The sequence below is a fragment of the Mastigoproctus giganteus genome, chromosome 9, assembly GCF_048544385.1.
Source record: "Mastigoproctus giganteus isolate SK-2022 chromosome 9, ASM4854438v1, whole genome shotgun sequence".
Classification (NCBI taxonomy): domain Eukaryota; kingdom Metazoa; phylum Arthropoda; class Arachnida; order Uropygi; family Thelyphonidae; genus Mastigoproctus; species Mastigoproctus giganteus.
The window spans coordinates 43,994,272-44,014,222 of record NC_143583.1 but is presented as its reverse complement, the minus strand read 5'-3'; the positions used below and the strand labels follow the sequence as shown (position 1 = coordinate 44,014,222).

At 36.2% G+C, this 19,951-nt stretch overlaps 1 protein-coding gene across 4 annotated transcripts in view; it reads right to left on the bottom strand.

The window, feature by feature from the left end:
* LOC150080186 (protein couch potato-like) overlaps nucleotides 1-19,951 on the bottom strand; it is a 204,246-nt gene that overhangs the window by 43,981 nt on the left and 140,314 nt on the right. For all 4 annotated transcript variants that reach the window (XM_090381800.1, XM_090381798.1, XM_090381801.1 and 1 more), the window contains exons 3-4: nucleotides 15,925-15,978; nucleotides 15,709-15,771 (exon numbers count right to left, since the gene is read on the bottom strand). In XM_090381800.1, coding sequence (XP_090237926.1) covers nucleotides 15,709-15,771; nucleotides 15,925-15,978 — 117 coding nt within the window. The remainder of the gene's footprint in view (nucleotides 1-15,708; nucleotides 15,772-15,924; nucleotides 15,979-19,951) is intronic.

Genomic DNA, 19,951 nt, shown 5'->3' with positions numbered 1-19,951 from the left:
CTAAAAGAAGAGACGGCAGTTAAAATTAGACTATTACTATTACATGACAAAGATGAATTTGACTCATGAGTATTTTTTTTTTTTTTGGCTATTATAGACGGTGCTTGCTGTTAAAGAGCCTTAAATATAGATAAATGGTTTGCCTTTTCTGTAACTATCTAATTTATAATCTCAATATGGATTTGAATTCATTTGATACATTTATTCGGCACTGATACATTCATTTGATACATTTGAACGACACATTTAGTTGTTTAAAATTAGATAGAGCGTAATGCACAAATTTGTTAAGACTGGCAGGAAATGGGTCTTCTTTGTTGATATCCTAGTTGAGTAAACGTTGGTTGACAGCTACAAAAAGATCTGTTGAATACAATAAAGACAACGAATATTTCTTTCTTCTCTTTCAGACACTGTTCAAGTGAGAAAATAAATGTTGTCTCCCCTCCCAGTTACCTTAATGATGTTTTCTAAGAGTGCCTTCCTGATTTGTGAAGTTTAGCCTTCTATTATTTCCGTGGAATTTTATAAATCTTTTTGGAAGTATTATTATCATACGACTGAAAAAAAGTTCGTGCAAATTTTTTAAAAGTTTAATATTTTGAGAAAAATTATGCGAAAGTCATTGCAGATAGCGATTATCAGTATTCACGTCTAAAATACAAGTGATCCTGAGTCCTTTGATGCCTGGCAAGCGTGAAATGCGCTCGTTAAGATAGTGAAAAGTGATGAAAAAATGGCTACTCCAATTAGTTATGCGAGAATATTTACTTTATGAGTATAAACTGAGCAGAATCGCTAAAGAAGCAGTTCATAAGAAATGTACAGTGTCCTGAAAAGATACATTGAGTCAACTCACACTCCAAAAATGAAGGAAATCTATCGCCATTGATGATGGCGAATTGAAGGACGATGCGATGTGAACGATGAAACCATCCAGTTCAGATTGCATCGACTGGAAAAGGCAAACAAATTGAGTAATAACGTTCCACAAAATCTCATGGCCAACAACAAACTCCAGAGACTACCTTTACTTCTTGGTGCTGCCTTCGCATCGCAATAATTTGGATCGGTTTTGAACATGCGACGAAAAATGGCTTCTGTAAAGAAACACGAAACGATCACACCATTGGTTATGATCTTGTGAAGTTGTGGCATACATAGTGAAACCCTCAATTCACCAACAGAAGATTCTGCTGTGCTGCATGTATGGTGGAATACCTCTGGTGTCGTCCATTACGAGCTTCTACTGGTCACCTAATATAAATATTGCGATCCTTAGTGTATAATCAGATTACAACCGAATGTAAGTATGAGACAGAAGAGTCTGAATGAGAACGAACACTAAATGCCAGTTTTCCATTTAAGAAAGTCAAGAAATTTAATGTTTAAGAAGAAGTGCTTGATCTAGCAGAATATATATTTATTTAACATAATGAATTAATAACTAGAGCATTTCATAACGTGTACCAATTTTTATCAGAGCATCCATTTGTCGCAAATAAACAAAAAAAACATGATATTATATTAATAAACAACAACAAAAACATGAAGGTAAAACTAACAGTAACATTTTCATCAAAATGGTGGCTTATCTTATTTTCACTGGTAGACATCTGATGACGCTGCAAGTATCTTTCTTTCACAGCCGAGAAAGTAGAGGCTGGCCAATCTGTTAAATACGGTAGGCGGTTCACGGCACAATGACTCAAGGTGTGGCTGCGGAGCTGGATAGAGAGAGAGAGCACGATGCTGCGAGAATGGCTTGTTATATGATTGCAGTAAGTGAAGCAAGGATTATGGAGAAATGGGAAAGAACTAACAGAGCCGAACTCATTACGTGTTGGAGTACAGTGAAGATGATTCAGCAGCGGGTAATGCAGGTTTTGGTGATGATTAAAATATCAGAAGCAATGAAATAAATGTAACAGAACCTGGATTATGTAATCTAGTACGAAATATAAAGCAACCGAATAATCGTGTACGTACACGGAATAAGAAAGTGTTTATTGCTTTTTGAAGTACTGAGTTATCATACCAGGTGAGCGGTTGGCGTAATAAAAGTCTTACGGATGCAAACTAGTTAAGAAGAAAATGGTGATGAGCTGATCCCGGAAACTTAAATACGTATAAAAACAACAATTTCTCCTTATAACAAGAAAAAAATGAAAACAACCTTGTCTAAAACAAACAACTTAATTGACACAATGCTGGTATGATTATCCTATTTTCAATACAAATACACTAACATTTATATTTCTCCGCTTCTCTGCTTTTTTCTTTCATTTTAATTGTACTTTGCTTTATTCTTCGCTTGCCCATACTAATTTAAGCCTCCGTGTGCGCATTAATAAACAAATTAATTAAATTTACATTTTTATCGTTCTATAAATTACATTAAGTCCAAAAGGGAACATTACATCGGATGTAAAGTTCATGTTTGACCAAGCAGCTCTCGTGATATAAGTTACTATTTCTTAACTGAGGGAATATTTCTCAACTTCTGTCTGAGCTTAAGTCGAATTCAAGCCTTTCTTTGCTATGGAATCGTAAAGAAAGACATTTCAAGAACTCTTTGGGGCCTTAGCCTACTTGAAAAAGTGTGATCTTCGTTGTTTCCAATCCAAATAACATACGAGCACTCGTAGTCTCGGGGCAATGACGTCTCTTTTTCCTTACTTTAAGAATTTCATGGAAATTTTCTATGTGAACTATATAGTTATTTGTATAAGAATAACTCATGGAGCTTTCGAATCAGAATACTGTGTTCGAGTAAACTAGGTTCGTAACATAAGTAATTCAATAATAGCTGATGCTGTCAATTTCCTTTATGGACCTCAGTAAGTTCCAAAACAAAGCACGATTGGTGATCTAACATTTTCATAAAATTATTGTAAATCATAGTCATCTTAAAATCTGATAGTTACCATTCATATTCTCGATGAAAAAAGAAAAAGAATACACAAGGACAAGTATTCACTTGGTCAACAAGTAAACTTTATTAATAATAATCTCTTTGCACAATAACAAGCCATATGTTTTGATACGAAAACCACACCATATTTCAATCTTAATTATGGAAAGAATTGGGAGTACCACAATAAGTTTAATATGCAATGCAAGCTGGAGGCAAGCAAAGAACACATGGCCTTCTTTTATGATTTATAGAAATTTTGCAAGTTGAGAGGAGATTATTATTCCTTTCTATAAGACAATGATGCGACTGTACTAGGAACATTGTCTGGAGCTGCATCTAAAGAAAAAGATATTCCTATGATTCGACTTAGAAAGTGTGGGCTACAAAGCTTGGTAACCAGACGCCTTAGTAAGGGAGGGAGCTTATCGATGTGTAAAACCCCTGAAGGGAATTAGTAAAATGAATGCAAAAGGAGCATAATCCCTGGTGAGTGAGACAAGAACCAAGGGCCACAACTATAAAATCTTGGGGAGTAACAGGAGACTAGATCTTACAGAGTTTCCCTTCGGGCAGCGTGTTGTGGATCGTCGGATTAAGTTGTCTGCAAGGATAACCGAGGCGGAGAGTTTGGAAAAATTCAAGGAAAATTGGATAGTCACTTTTATGACAATGAGATTAAAGAGTGTTTTTTTTTTTCGGCAGATGCAGAATAAGTTTGCTTCTTTGCATCATTTTTCATTTTAATACTAAAATTAATACCTATACTTCTGTTAGAATGCTAAATGATATCTATAAATTATTTTCCCTTTCTCTTCATTTAAATCGCAGATGAAAATTTATCAGTACAAAATGCTTCCCAGGAGCAAATTTTGTATATTCACTGTGACACACTTTTCGTTTCCCTTTGTTGTTGAAATTTGTCTACCTTCCATGACTGAACGGATTTGTCACACGTCACCCGCTTGCAAAGGTATGGATACGAATCTCATTAAAGCCACGAGGAAGTTCTAGTAACTTTCCGTGTCATCAACAGAAAATATCAAGTGAATAAATGCAGATAGTCAATCTCATGCAAAAACGTAGAGTAATCAAATTTCACCCCGCTTTCATCCATCCAGAAAAAAACAAATGCGCTCATTTTACGAACACAAGCGCCAATGCCTCATTTCCGGAGTTCCTTTGGTAAACAAGTCAGCTCCATATATATTTTTTATTATAATCTTCTATTTAAAGTAAGTTATATTTCACATTAACATCGTCGGTAAGAACATTTTGTTACTTTTGATTAAGTTATATTTCGCCTATATTTACCAATTTTGAGTGGCTTCCTACGATACTTCATTGCCTTTCCAGCATCCTTAAAAATTGTACGAAGTAAATTTGGGTTTCTTCTTGATCAAAGTGCCTTTAAGCACTCATCTTCTGTGCAAAAAAGTTCTCTCTGTTTTCTTTGATGTTTCATTTCCTTCAAAATCTGATCTAAACTAAATATTTAGTATTTTTGAATTACCTGATATAACCTCTTATAAAAACTTCATTTTAAATCGACCAGTCTCTTTTCGACTCTGATCGTTAACCAGATCTTTGACTTTTGTCATGGGGGAACCGGTACAAATTGGTTTTATTTTATAGGCATTCGCTGATCTTTGTTATTTCTCGAGAAGTCGATGATTCCCATAGTAACAAATTAAAGTTCAGTTTCCTTTTAATTTCGCAAAGAACATATCCCTTGGGTTTTCAGAAAAGTCTAACCAACATGTTTGAAATAGAAGCCTCCTCTAAAATTCAACAGACAGAATATAAATCCCATAGTCAATGAACCTTGGCCTATCAGTAATCTTGCAAATCTCCCGCAGCATTAAGGTATTGCATACCCCAAGTGAATAGGGAAAAAATTATATATAAAAGATTAATGTAATTCTACCATTCTGTATGGAAATAAACAGGAGACATGCAATTTGTCTACAGTTCTGCATGTGTATGTGCTCTGAGCAGACATTTTTGGAAATCTTTTAAGGTACATTTGCGATGGTAGATCAACTAACAGATTTTGAGTGTGGAATTATAATAATAGTCCGAGAGGAGTCTGCATGACAACTATGGACATTACATTAACAACGGGTATGATGTTGATATTGTGATGATATTGGCATACTCATCATAATGTACAGCATTAGTATGCCTCGAATTAGTATGTTTTATGTTTATGTTAGCATTAGCATGATTAAGTTAATACTAATACAAAACAACATCTTAAAAATTGGACACGACGGGATGCTTTGCAACAGTCCCAAAGCATTCCGGAATTGTTCATTCTAAACGATATCAGCAAAGGATCCCGTCGTGTGCACACACACACACACTACATCTGCATACATCTAACATGGAAAAAAAAGGATGCAGCGGATTAAAGATAACTAGAAATGGACATTAAATCCCCGATCAGATCTAACGAAAGTATCGCTGAAGCCAATAAATGCCGATTCCAATTACATTAAACAGATGTCACGATCAAGGTATGAAGAAAACATCGTAAAGCTGCATGATTTTTGGCCGAGCGACTGCTAGGCTAACGAGAAGAAGTGTTATGGCTCTTACTTCTCTGGACAGTTGGAAGATAAGGCAAAAAGAGAGAGCATTGGTGAGATATGATCGAAAGGGACCTAATTGTATTTATACGCTTCCGTTGATTGTCTAGGAATTATAGGAGAGTCTGACCCTAAATATACAAGAACGTTAGCGGGATCTGTTAGTCTTTTACAACCAAATTTTTGCTGTCCTGGAGAAAATGAAAATTGAAGGTTTTCACAATATTAAATTGTTACTTCTAAATTGTCTACTAATTGTCTTTTTGATAGGTAGCAACTTTGTTTTATTTTGTTCTTTTTATTTATCTTCTTTGTGTGTACAAAGGTTTTCTTTTGAAAAAGGTTCCCACTCGTGTGCGTACTTTTAAAGTTGAAAGAAGTCAAACAAAAAATAATCGAAGTTTCCTTTATGAAATTCCTAATAAAATTATTTAAGAGTTCAAGCAATGTTAGCGACTCAAATAGACCAAGAAACAAAATTTAGTCTCGACATGTAGAGTTCTATTAAATGCTGCTATACGTTACTAGAGGCTACGGCCACCCCCAAATTCAGTAAAATAGTATATATGGGAATCCCATTTATCATTTTCTCAAAGACACAGCACGAATACTAGAATCAAATAACATTCCCAATAATATATCTTAAACATTTACACGTTGTTCCTCTTCAGGTACAACAATTCAGTATGATAACCGCCTTTCAATACACATCTGTCAAACTGCAAAGCTACCTTTACAGGGGGAGGGGTCAATACACTCGCAAGATACACTCAGCACTTGGCTACAACGACTGAGTACTGTCTAAGTGGTTTGCTTCCAGACTTTCGACCTATTTAATCGAGATGAAATAAGGATTCAGTTGCCCTTCAAGTTATTTGAAGTCCTTCAATAGCAAACTAGATGATAAATAAGAAGGCTGCATCGTATATAATAAATTGGCTAATTAGGTGAAGAGATAGGACCGGCTGCTATTATATCAGAAGATTGAATTCATTTGATATTTTATATTAAGTGTAAAGACAAATATTAGTCTTTACATTAATATTTGACCCGAAGTTTAGAGAACAAATACAAATATGTATTAGCTATTTCATTTCATTTCAATGGAAATTTGCCTATTATCTGATTGAGAAATTTTGTGAAGCGTCATGGAAATGCACTAGTGGACTTAAGGTATGATCGAGTTTGTACACTCATCTTTCGCAAATCGAATTGAAATCGTGTAGATGAAGTAAATGTTGCAAATGGAAATGAGCACATATGCGCATGTGCCCATAAGCTCATTTCCATTATAAAATTGAAAATTCAACATTATATCAAGAAATACATGCAAAGGAAGATCTCTGCAGATTAAGAAGAAGAAGAAGAATAGTTTGTTCATTTTAGGGTGTAATCTGAATGATGCTGATCGATTTCTGCACATCACAAAATGCGTTTAGAGAACAGGAAAAACTGTACAGATATCCACAGAAAATCCATTCATCAGACATTGAACGTCTGTAGGAATAGATGAGTGAGAGTTAGGATTATCAGCTAACTAAATGCTCTAATTTCGAATTCAAGAAAATTATAGCTTTATCGATGTTAAGGGAGCTGCAATTTTGAGATCCGAAAGTGAGACAGAAATGAAGGCTATAACAAGAAATATTATTGTGTGTAGAAAATCTCCACCAGCGACAAAAAAAATGCAAGGGCAAGTTCTCGAATTTCTTCGCATGTTTCCATGGCATTAGTTAAAGATGGATAACACAAGCAAAAGGATCCCCCCTACCACTGACATCGACAGAATTCATATTGGCGATCACTAATTAAGTGAAAAGTTTAAAAGTAGTTCAGGAGTTGCCTATTAATCAATTTCCCCATTAATTTAGAAAGAATTAAAGAAAAGTCTTAATATAAAAACCGGATATAAATAGTGCCATTAGTTATCCATTCTTTTTCCTGTATTCCAATTGTAATCTAGTTATTTGCTAACACCATAAACTAAGCAGATCATCACAGTCTCTGATATATACTTAAATTGCACGAAGCATAATCTAATGATCTGCATCCATATACCCACTTCAGCTCTGTGTGGCGTTTCTCTTTCATTCGGTAAGTACCACATATTCCTTCGGGCAATTCATTATAATTTCTTACCTGGTCGTGTTTTTCCTTCATATTTCTGCAACCATCGCTTATTTGTGATGGCAATATTATTTTTATGTGAATAAATTACCTGTAATTATTTCAACAAATTAAAAAAAACTAGTTTATTAAAAACTGCGCTGTTCCCATTGATTTTTTGCATTTTAATTAATTCTGCATAAACTTCAAAATAAATGAGCTGGTAAGGATTCGTGCGTAGAAATTAGCTCAGATTTGATTCGCTATAGAATATTGTTCCACATCTGGGTTGATGCCCATAAAACCCCATTAAAACTTTTGACTTCGTTCAAATGAGAGAATTTAAGTTAATTAGTAATTCCTTCTTTTTTGGTGAATAAAGCCGTTTCTTTCTTTTTTTCAGCCATAGAGAAAGGCAATATACTGATCATGACATTAAAGAGATCACTGCAAATGTATTTAAAATATCTACAGTGTAGATATCTTTCGTGGCTGCAGAGGTATTACCCGTTCACAGACTTATGTACAGATGTAAATTACTAAGTTCTGCAGCAACAAATTCAGGGCGAGAACAAGAAAATTTAAGGTAATATAGAACTTAATCATTTCGATGGAGGTTTATTGCTAATATGAGGTGGCATTAGCCTCTGTGGTCGTACAGACCTCCATGTCATCGGGAATGGGGCCATAACTGCACATAAGTATGGGATCAGATCCTGCCATCACTGGTCCTTCCCTATGCTGGTGCTGTAGATCATGGGTTCGCATGTCGGAAGACAGGAATATCATTAGTAGTGGACTGCTTGTTTCCCCTGACTATAAGTCATCAGAGTATATCAGAGATGCCTTAGGAAATACTCATTGCAGCTCGTCCAAACTATCCAGCGACACTTAATCAGCTGGAAACAACACCTACACAAGGATGGCAACAAGTTCAACAACAAGTTATCAACACCTCAATTTTATAAATGCAACGTAGATGTGAAACATCATGCGACAATACTAAACGCGTTTTGCACTTGGCCCTCCAGAATGGTGGCAAAAGCTGTTCTACAATCTTACAATGCTTTGCTTCTGATATGTCCACTGAATTTCCACTACATTATCAAGTAAGTACGTCATTGTGTTTACACAAATATCATTGCACATGTTGTGGTCCCCTAAATGTTTTTACCGGTGTATATATGTGTTTGAAATGGAATCTTTAAGCCGTTTTATGTCATACTTTATGCTTGTACTCCCACCTGGCATTTGTTATGTTTGTACTCCCACCTGGCATTTGTTATGCTTGTACTCCCATCTGGCATTTGTTATCTTGTAGCTCAAACCTAGTTATTTGCACTCTATTCCGAAGGGTTCATTCCACTTTATTTCACAGATTCTCAATTGGATAGAAACTCTAGTATCTGGGCAGATGTTCCTGCAAGTCGTTCCATATAATTCTAGCTCTATCACAGGGCGCATTACCCAGTTAGAAGAAGAATCCATTAGCAGATGGATACACTGCAGCCATAAAGGGATATGCCTGGTCGAAAAATACTTCAGTCAGAGCCGAGGGCCATCGGACATACCGTTTTCCAATCGTCCACGTTTAGTGTTGGAGTCCTTGAGCCAGCCCACTGTAACTGTATTTGCTGATGGAAATGGTCCCCAGCTCAGTCGTAGGCTGCATTACCCCATTTGTGACAGGGTACCATTGTACTTTCTGAAATGCCCTTTCCGTTACAACTGTTGTATTGGGTCGTTATTTGACTGACTGTAGTCTTTTTGCTACTCTGAAAAAATCTTGTCAGCTTGAAGCGTTGTATCAACTGCCTGTTTTCGACCATACGATCACCGTTGGCCGGATGTTAATTAGCTATTGGATAAATCTTGACACATCCGAGAGATATTCGTATTTGAAAACCCAAATGGAGCTGCAGTTTCTGAGATTCTCATGATGGCGCCAACAACCATGCCATATTCAGAGCACTGAAATCTTTCGTCTTGCCCATTCTCTCATTATATTGTATACAGCAGCATCCCACCTGTTTGTATCGCATGGCACTCGCCAGTATTGCACTCCCTCTGGCGGGTGCGAGATTTTCGGTGGTAATAACACCGGTACAGGAGGACTGTTGACCCAGGCCCGGTGCTAGGGATGGGCACCAGGTAGCAGCTGCCCATACGTTGGCTGCACCCTGGTGGCATAATAGCCTGACACAAACAAAACAGCACACACATACACTGACACTTTTCAGGCCCATTATGCAGAGTTTCTGCACCATAACAGAGTACAAAGGTGGAGATGGGCTGAGGCCTAGGAGCCACCCCGATATAAGAACACACATGCAAACACACACAGTGTTTGTAATCTACACACAGTAATCTTGTATATAAATTGTTTATATCATGAGAATGTACATAAAATTGTGTGTGTAAAAAATGGAAATGGAAATGTTTATATCGCATGGTATGAATACAAATGTGATGCTATTACTGAAGGAATACTACATTTCATGAAATGAGTAGGTGTAACTAATAAAGTGGCCAATCGGTGTATTATATTGTATAGTTACTTGCAATAGCAGAAGTTGATATAACTGAACTCATTCAAAGTTTATTTCAATTTGGCTTGTTTATTAAATAATTCTTAAATTACTGGCGTTTGTTTTGAAATTATTTTTGAAGTAATTACTCTACTCATTTTCGTGATAACAGCATTTCCTTCTGCCATGCTATCTCATCAATTTTATTACGAAAATGAACAGTTTAAATTTAGGCTACAGCAGATAATTTATTAACGTTCATGACGTACGAAATCTGTTCGCATATTTCACTAAGAATTTCTATTCTGGTGATTACAAGAGAATCGATCGAGTGTAATGGAGTGTTGCATCAGTTGGCCCACGGAGTTGGACTATTAGGCCTGTGTTTAACTTGCAGTTGAGGTGCTTGTAACAGAATCGTGTATTAGGATCGCTGGTCGATCAATTAGTATGTGTAAATGATTCTTGATTAATAACTGCTGTTTAGGAAATCATTCAAAAGCTTCTAGGTAGGAAATGTTTCAATTATGTAGCAGTTCGTGTTTTATCAGGCAGTTTACTTAGGGGATATTTCCCTCGATGGTTATTAGAGCAATGGAATTTTCTGATAATATTTTGGGAAGTAAAATAGAAATATTAATAGAAGAAAACAATAAAACAACTGGAAGTTGTACTGCACATTTTAAGACAGCAAGCGATGTTTTCATGTGGTGTTCAGGAAGTCATCATCTTAAACGATGATGATGATGATGTTGCATTCAAATGCTGTATGCAACCAACTCAGCGTCGTTTGAGACTGAATTTGGGACAACAGTCTGAAGAGTGGGATGCTTATTCTGCGGACAACAGTCCGATTCGTATAGTCGCTCAAACCTTTCAAACTCTTATTGGAGAATGTAACTTTGAACGCTGAATAGTTCGGTCTGTAATCTTGACTTGGTTCTTGTGATTTCTCTTCTTTTAATACGTGACAGATAATGCTCGTTGGATAAATGAAGTATGAACTTCTAGACATTCGTATTAGAGTAGATGACTCTCCCCCCTCTTCTAGACATTTCTCGTACTTAAGATTAGCGTCTTTAAAATAATGTCAAAATATAATAAACATCACATTAATCAAATTGCCTATTTGGCTGAGGGAGAGAGAGAGGGGGGGATAAATATGTGTAATATTCATTTGAACGATCGGACTTTCGTCCCCAGTTTTGATGCCATAACAGAATTACATATACCATCATTTATTTAGATAACTCCTTGGTCAACGGTGTTTGACGAAGTAACTATGACAACCAAACACATTATTATCATGGGATGTGGAATGAGATATTTTTAGACAAGCGGTAGTTTCATTGTGACAGCAGTTACATTTTAGAACCAGTGCAGCAGTTATTAGAGCAGTGCGTAATATGGGTCTTTTTCTTCTAGAAGATTTAGTTAGGAACGTAACCTCAGATTCAAATCATTTATACACAATATAAAGAGAAGAATGTGTGTGTATTAATCACCAGAGTAACTAAGGCTATGAGGCAACTTATTTTTTTGTCAAGTGCGTGTATTCTGTATTTGATTTCCTGTTAACCCCTGGTAACTTACCATGATGGGAATAAAGATTTATTTCTTCGTTTGATGGAAGAAAAACCCAACTTTCCAGGAGAGAAAAAACCATGTAACCCTTCCTGAGAACAACAGACTCAGCCATGTTGCGAAAAAAGCAAGTAAAAATCTTTAATATCACTAACGCCATTAGAACCCGGGAATTTCTACGCAATATGTGGAGAACAATGATTATATCCACTATGCTAGCCACAAGGGCACAAGAAATGGTGAGACATATCCAAACGCGGCTGTTCACATTCTGTAATTTCAATTAAGTTGAAAGTCATATTGCATTTTAAATGGAATGGATTTCAATGGAATGATTTGCATAACTGTTCCATTAAAAATCGTAAAGATTACATAGCATAAACGTACAAAAGCCCATTATTATCAAACTTTTTCCACATCTTTATATAATATTATATTATTTAATTTATTAGGATATTCAAAATCACAAAATTATTATGTTAACTATAATGATTATCTAAATCAATTATTAAAATTTCTTAGGCAATTAATCAACTTCACGTTTCTTATTTATTAATGGTTTACGTCTATCAATGGGTGAGCCTAATAAAATTATTTCATAAAAATCCAGCTAAAAACCTGTTCATAATGCAGACTCTGTTATCATACAGAAACAAAACTTAACAGCCATCTATTTTGTGACAACTAATTTTCATGAAAAGGCGGAAAATTTATTTAAAAATATGTAATTGCAGCAAGGGCATCAAAGAAGATAAAGGTACAGAAATAAAAAATGAAAAGAAATTAAAGAATGAACAAGAAATGCAGAACCTCACAAAGAAATAAAAGTGAATGAGTTAAAAATAAAGATGCCTTTCCTTGAGAAGTAACAGGTTGGTCTTATTAAAAAGTTATGACGCTTTTCACTACACTACACTACACTGGAACATATTAATTGCTGCTCGGGATTTTAAACATTCATGTGAGTGCACTGGTAAAGTGTCAAGACAGAACAAGATAGAGATAAACAGAAAGAAAACAGAGAAATGGAAAGACATGAGAAAGCGATAAAAGAAAGCAAAAAATAAATATTTATATTGGTTATAAAATATTACGCAAACAAAAAATTTATAAAAGCAGTCCTTACCTTATGGTCATGACGCATTCCTGGAAAATACCTTTCAGTAAGGAACAATATTTTCTATAACGAATACGTACACTGAATGCAAAAATCTTAGAATCGGTCCCATATAGATCGCAATTAAAATTACATTTCGCATTAAGTAATAAATATTCTTAGAGTAATAGTAAGAGTATTCGCCATATAGTGCAAAGAAACCACAGGCTTTTGCTGCACTGGTAAAAAAAACCAAGTAGATAAGAAAATACAAGTGATGTTTCCCTTCTCACACAGGTAAGTATCCAGTTGACCTTTGAATTTATTCAAACTGTCGCCTCCTCTACCTGCGAGGGCAACTCGTTCCAGCTATCAACGACTCGCTGGCTAAAAGAAAACTTTCTACAATCTAATCTAAACTTCAAGCCCTGTAATTTGAATTTATGACCCCTAGCTCTGGAATTCTTTATAACAATGAGAATTTCACCTTCATCCATTTTACTAATACCTCTCAGAGCTTTATAAACCTCCATCAGGCCACCGTTGACAAGCCCTGTAGTCCACATAATGTCTTTCCTCATACGGTCGTCCTTCTACTGATCTCACCATTCGAGTTGCCCGGCTTTGAACCCTTTCAAGAAGCTCGATGTCTTTTTATTTCAGATGAGGTCTCCATACTTGAACTCAATATTCCAAATTTGGTCTTACAATTGCCTTATACAATAGGATTATGACCTCCCAACTAACTACAGGATAACTTTCGATAAAGCATTAATAGGACACCATGGACCCTTTCCTCCTCCGCTGTTTTTAATTCAACCCCAACAAGTGTATAATTTAATTATGGGTTGCTATTCTCCAAGTTTAAGACCTTGCATTTAGCAGCATTAAAACATAGCTGCCATTTCTCTGACCATCTTTGAAGTCTAGTCAAATCATCCTAAACAAAATCATAAACAAAAACCATTCAATAGAAAGTACTATTTATTTGAAATCGTGCAATACTGACGTAACCCGTGGCGATAACAATATGCCATTTGAGTGGTCAACGTCATCATAGAAAAAAATTTTTTTTTTCTTCACCCTTTACGTTTGAAAACCTAATTTAGCAAAATATAATCGTACTCAGTTAAGAAATTTAAACATTACACATAAGAAAGGACCAATATTCTCAGTAGTTTTGCATTTAGCAACATCTCTATAATTTGCATCAGTTCAGTCAAATCGTTAAACTTTGAAAATCCCATGAGTAAAATGCATTTGACCCGTGATTATAATTTTTCAATTTAGCTTCGCCTTTATTTGAAATAAGTGTTTTTTCCCAAGCTTTTCGAATTTGTGAAACTCCATTAAACACACTTCCCACATCCTCGCGAGAACATATTTTGTTTCCGAGAATGAATGCACTTTTCTTGTTTTTATCTAAGAAAGCAAAAAAAAAAACCTAAATAATGCCTTCTTACTTATAAATCAATATAATCAATCAGAATGTAATTATTACTTGAAGGAGGCAATTTTCTTTGGCCTGAGACATGCTACAGAAAACTATTGGCTGGCTATTATTTGCCTCCGTTAAGGAACCTGCATCGTCTCTCTTTCGTATCCCTTAATTTAACTAAAACAATCTCAACTGGATAATGATCAAACGGAAGCGCGTGGGAAAAGGTAGCTGCCGTCGTAATCAGAGCCGACTGCCCTTTGTAATAAGGAGGGGGGAGGAGAAAAAGAGAGAGAGACTCTCGCTCTCTACTGACGAACTTACAGCGGAGGAGAAGAGAAAAGTTTAAAAAAAAAAAAAGTAAAGAAAATCCGAGAGAAGCGGAAAAACAATTAAATAACCATACCTTCTTCAAAAACATTAACGCATTTCTCTTCCGGCAGCCGTTTCTTAATTATGTTCGGCCCTTTTAGAGGCTAAAGTTACATTATTAAGTTGGCAGTGATGAATTCGGTTACCCACTGTCTCGATTTAGGTTTACTTTTTTTTTTCTTTTAAATAAGGACAGCAGATCGATGGGGAAAAAAAGGGAAACCCAAAACAAAAAGAAAGGGGCAGATGTCGAAGTACGAAAACATATTCCAGATGCTAAAGATGCTGCGGATGCTGTAGAAATATCCCGGAGATAGCCCTATCATTATTGCACGAAACAAGATGCCTACGCTATTATCATGGGGATTTTTTTGGCGCCGTACGTCCCCCAGGACTTATTTTATTTCGGGAACTTCCTTCCGACATAGTACTCGCAGCTCTTTCCATATCCGAGGGATGAGCGAACACGAAGCAGATGCCTCCCGTAACTCTTTCGATGGAAGAGATATCTTGAAAGGAAGTATAGTCGTGATGAAAGGATGGGCACCCTCCCACACAGTATATTAGTCTGTCTATCTGGTGTCACGCTAATCTACCTATCTACCTATAGGGCTGTGTGTCAATCGTTCGGTCAATCGTGTATGTGCGTGTGTGTCAGTCACTATTTTGCTATCTGCTCATTTGGCTAGCTATTTTTCTATTCATTTATCCATTTGTACTATTTTTCTCTGTAAAAATCATTGTGTTTCTGATATCAGACTATCCCTTTCAAATATATAGTAAATATTGACATATAACTGTACTGCGTGTAACAGGAGAAAGAGAGAGAGAGAGAGGAGAATAATATCTTTGTCTAGAATTACCACAACTCAATCAATCAACAGCAAATCTGGAAAACGATTGTCAGATTTTATCATTTCTTGCGCGATAGGGGTAGGTCACTGGGTTAATAACTACTGATACTTTGGTGTGCTAATTACAACTGCATGACGAAGCACTGGAAGGTAAAACACTAAACATATTCGCTGTAAGAAGCACAAATGTTTTAAAGAAGGAAAGAGTATAAAATGATTTCTTACTTGTAGGTCTTGCTTGGCAGCCTCTGCACCAGCACGGGTAGAAAACGTAACAAAACCCACCGGCTGTAAAAAAATAAAGCAGTAATTAATTTAATATATTTGGTTATGTGATTTAATTTATTCTTTTCTAATATCGTTAAAGTTATAGTGGATAACTTCAAGTTCTAAGAACTTTTGGTGATAACTAATCTCTTAAAAACAAATAAATATACTTACCGACGATGTCTTTCCGTTTTTACTTGTTACTTTAAGTAAAGACCCTTCGTAACCCTGTAAGCAGACACAGTAATAATACAATCAATCATTTATCTTAAGCGCTTAACTTGGTTTTGAAAATCTTTTCTCTTATTTATTATTTCATATCACGAACTTAATCAAAACAAATATTCTAATTACACGTAGAAAATATACTCCATGTTACTTTAGAAAGTGGAACATGGAGAGTCTTCAATATGCGTAGACAAATGGACAGAAAAACATGGCCTTCAGCCATCGACTTCGCTGCCATCAGAAGAGAGATGAGATTTTATTCTTTGATGCAGCAACAAATCATATTGTATTCAGATCTCAAGAAGCAGTTAAATCAGCCAACGTATTGTGCCCTACCAAATGTAATGGACGCCCCTCTAATTGGAGGACAGTACATCGTGGAAATATGCAAATTATTTTTTATAAGCAGAGCTATAAAAGTTATCAGCACGTAGAGCTTAAGATGAGTAGTAGACTTTCAGAAAGGATGAATGCAATATTACACAACGTATTTATGAGACCATTAAGATCAATAGTCGCCCAACCCAGTATTAACACGGGTTGGGATACTAAAAGCCAATAAAAGGTCCTCTCATTCCCACGTAAAGTACTTCCGCCGATGATAGAATCGAACATAGGCCTTTTCCGCCCAGTGAGAGAGAGAGAGTAGTATCGCTCTCCACTGCACAGCCGGGAGGGAAGATAGCAAACGTGGTTTCATAACAAGCTTCCTCACAGGAAGCTTTCCAAGGATTTGTAAAGGTCATATCATATGAGTCAGTTTCTTGAAAAAGCTGCTGCTGCTTGAACCTCTGTTAGTGCAGATTATTTATACCAAAGTGGCAGTGTATTTTGTAATCTACATGATATACAATTTTTTATTATTTTTTACCACTGGAAACTTCATCGTAATATTCTAAAATTCAAACGGCCATGATTACTGAAGCGTTTCGCATCGGATGCATGTTTATATGAACTTTTTTATTAAGTGTGTTAATTGCAAGCGTCATTTTAGTGTCAACCGACTTGGGTGCATTAATTGTCAACGACCACCGGGGGGGTTCCATTCTTTAGACAGCGAAAGATAAAGAGGAGGAGACCCATAAGAGAACTCTTTAAAGATCAGACATCAGAATGTTTTCGTGTTCGAATTCGTGCAGAATGGAATCCCGGTGGTCGCTGACAGGGGAACCTCCACTGGAGTTTTCAGCTGGTGTAAATTGATTAGGTAGGGGCCCGATTGAACTCTCCGTTACTTTATTCATCAGAGGACCTGTCCACTCTTCCTGGGGGTTGGGCGATGTGTTGCTTGTTGATCACCCAGCCCTGGGTGGTAAAACACCAAGTTTACCAGATTTCGTGCAAAGAGTCATAAATTAAAATAAATCTTGGCCAAGGATATACAAACATAAAACAAATGTGTTCTGCGGTTGAACCGAAGTCTCAAACAAGCTCTCCATTTGAGTATTAGTTGTGATGAATTAATGAATCTCATAATTACGAGAAAGGTGTGGACAGGAGTCGATAAATGGAGCTTTCTCTGAATAATCCTGTCCGCTCAGTAACTGTAACAATTAAAATTTTCCCTGACAAAGCAGGTCAGGGTAGTACTTGATTAACCAGATGACAACCCGTTTGTTGCTTACTTACTACTATTCTCTGAACCATCGGAAACGAAGAGTCTTCCTCATTTCTGATATATGTAGATGGTAGGAATAAATAACATTACCAATTACCAAATCGTGGCAGCAAGCGCCTCATTTATTCGCACTGGTCGAGTCCTGATTTTTCTGTCATTCCTTCCCCAATTTCATAAATAGCATATAATAGTAATAAAGATATAATAGCATATATGAGGGCTGTTCCAAAAAGTTGTGGTAACATTGCCATATAACACAGGACTGTACAGTGATATCCTCGGGAATACATGCATGGTTGGTTTCTTACCTTTGTTATTTCTCCAGAAATTATATTTTATATTTTTTTTTGATACTCTCTGGAAATTAAAACGTTAATTTCCAGATAGTATCAAAATATTACTGATAGTAGCGCTATCCAAGACTTTTTACATTCGTTTAATAATATTCATCCTAGACTCAATTTTACATTGGAAAGAGAAAACACGGATACTAAATCATAAATTTTTCCAAAGTTCACGCTCACTCAGGACGCGAATAAAATTCAATTTAACATCTATCGTAAACCAACAAACACAGGTATGCTTCTATATTATAAAAGTTATCACCTGTTCACCTACAAAAGGCCTATTACCTTTAAACAGTTTCTCAATGCCTATAAATATTCAACGACGGAATCTGCTTTAGACTCAGAAATACAAATATTAACTAGCAGGTTCTTAAACAGGGTTACCTGCCTTGCTACAATAAATCGAATTAGGGTACAAGGTAAGGATGGGATACAAAAAACTACACCAACCTACAATAGTAACATCAAAAAATACTTTATTTCCATCTCATACGTCGACAGTGGCGCAAACAGCTTGACATATTCTTTAAAGATACCGAATTTAAGACTGTGGACAGATAAATACGGAAATTACACGCTATACTGAACAATCGCTCAGTCCTTTCCTCTTTTGCGACACAAATAAATGGTTTGGTATACAACATTTCTTGCAGTGATTGCAACTCGTCTTACCAAGGATCGATACGATTTCCGCCGAATGTTCGAGTAAAACAGCACGCGTCCTCAGTTCGTGCTTCTCGTTTAGCAGCGTCAGAATTAGCTATACAAGCTGTTAACGAAAACCGTACATTTTTATTTAAATATACAAAAATACAGTACTTAGTGTCTAACGTAGTTATACGAGACTGTTAATTGCAGAAACCGTCGAAATTAAATTACATGAGAATTCTATTAACGTTCGCCGTCCATATTTAATCTCTGATTCGTGATCTTTTACGCGCATGCGCGAAGACATATAATCGCGACCTTTTACGCGCATGCGCGAGGACAAATTATCTCTCTATTTAAGATTCAAACTCACATATTCCTTAATTTTCATTCCTGTGATCACGACATACGGCCGAAAAGCAAATCGTTTTTCAAAATGTACGTTAAATTTTTTAAATTGTTTTTTGAATTTTTAATTAATTTTTGAATTACTTTCAACTGATTTTTTACTCTAATCATTTTGCGTTAATCTTTTATTCGTTTTAATTTTTGGAGAGTATCATACAGAAGTGTTCTACGTATCATATTGAAGTAAATTTCTCTTATTCTTCTACGAATATTGATATCAACGTAGAACGTATTGATTATCATAGCTCTGTTATAAACCATAACTATTTAACAAATATTTTGGGGCCTATTTTTGTTCGGGGCCTTGCGTCTTCGCTTCTTCAGCATGCCTCCCTTTCTGAAGTACCTATGTACATGTAACTGTGAATCACGTTCCAGGAGTCACGTATAAGATATAGTATACGTATAAAAGGACACAGGTCCGTTGTACAGCAGTTGCATAAGTATAGGCGAATGGTAAAGTTAGTTTTCCTGAATCTTTATGCATAGTGTGCATAGTATTAGGGTCAGGCGTCACCTGTGGTTTCCCACATCTGCGCCATATGTTCGCTGTGAAGGAAGACAATACTACTGTAAATGCCAGAAAAGTGCTGTGTGTTTTATATGACATATTGCATTAGGTTCTGTTGTATGTTCTGGAATTTGGCCGCAGGGCCCCTGGTGAGACTCCACGTTGCCCGCACACACCACTAGGAGGTAGCCAGGCTGTCCATTATTCTCTGGCTTGTCTCCGCCAGAGTTGCCAGAGCTTCCTGGATGGAGACAAAAAAAAAAAAAAAAAAAAGTAGAGTAGGGGAAGTACAGAGTGTACTCAAGAAAGGAGGATATAGCTAGAAATATGGAAGATGTAGGCGAAGGCATCCTCCAGGTTATCAATGGAGCAATAAGCGCCATCAGGTAAAAGGGGAACCCGGGAAGGAGAATAAATAAGACACAGCAAGACAGCTGCGCG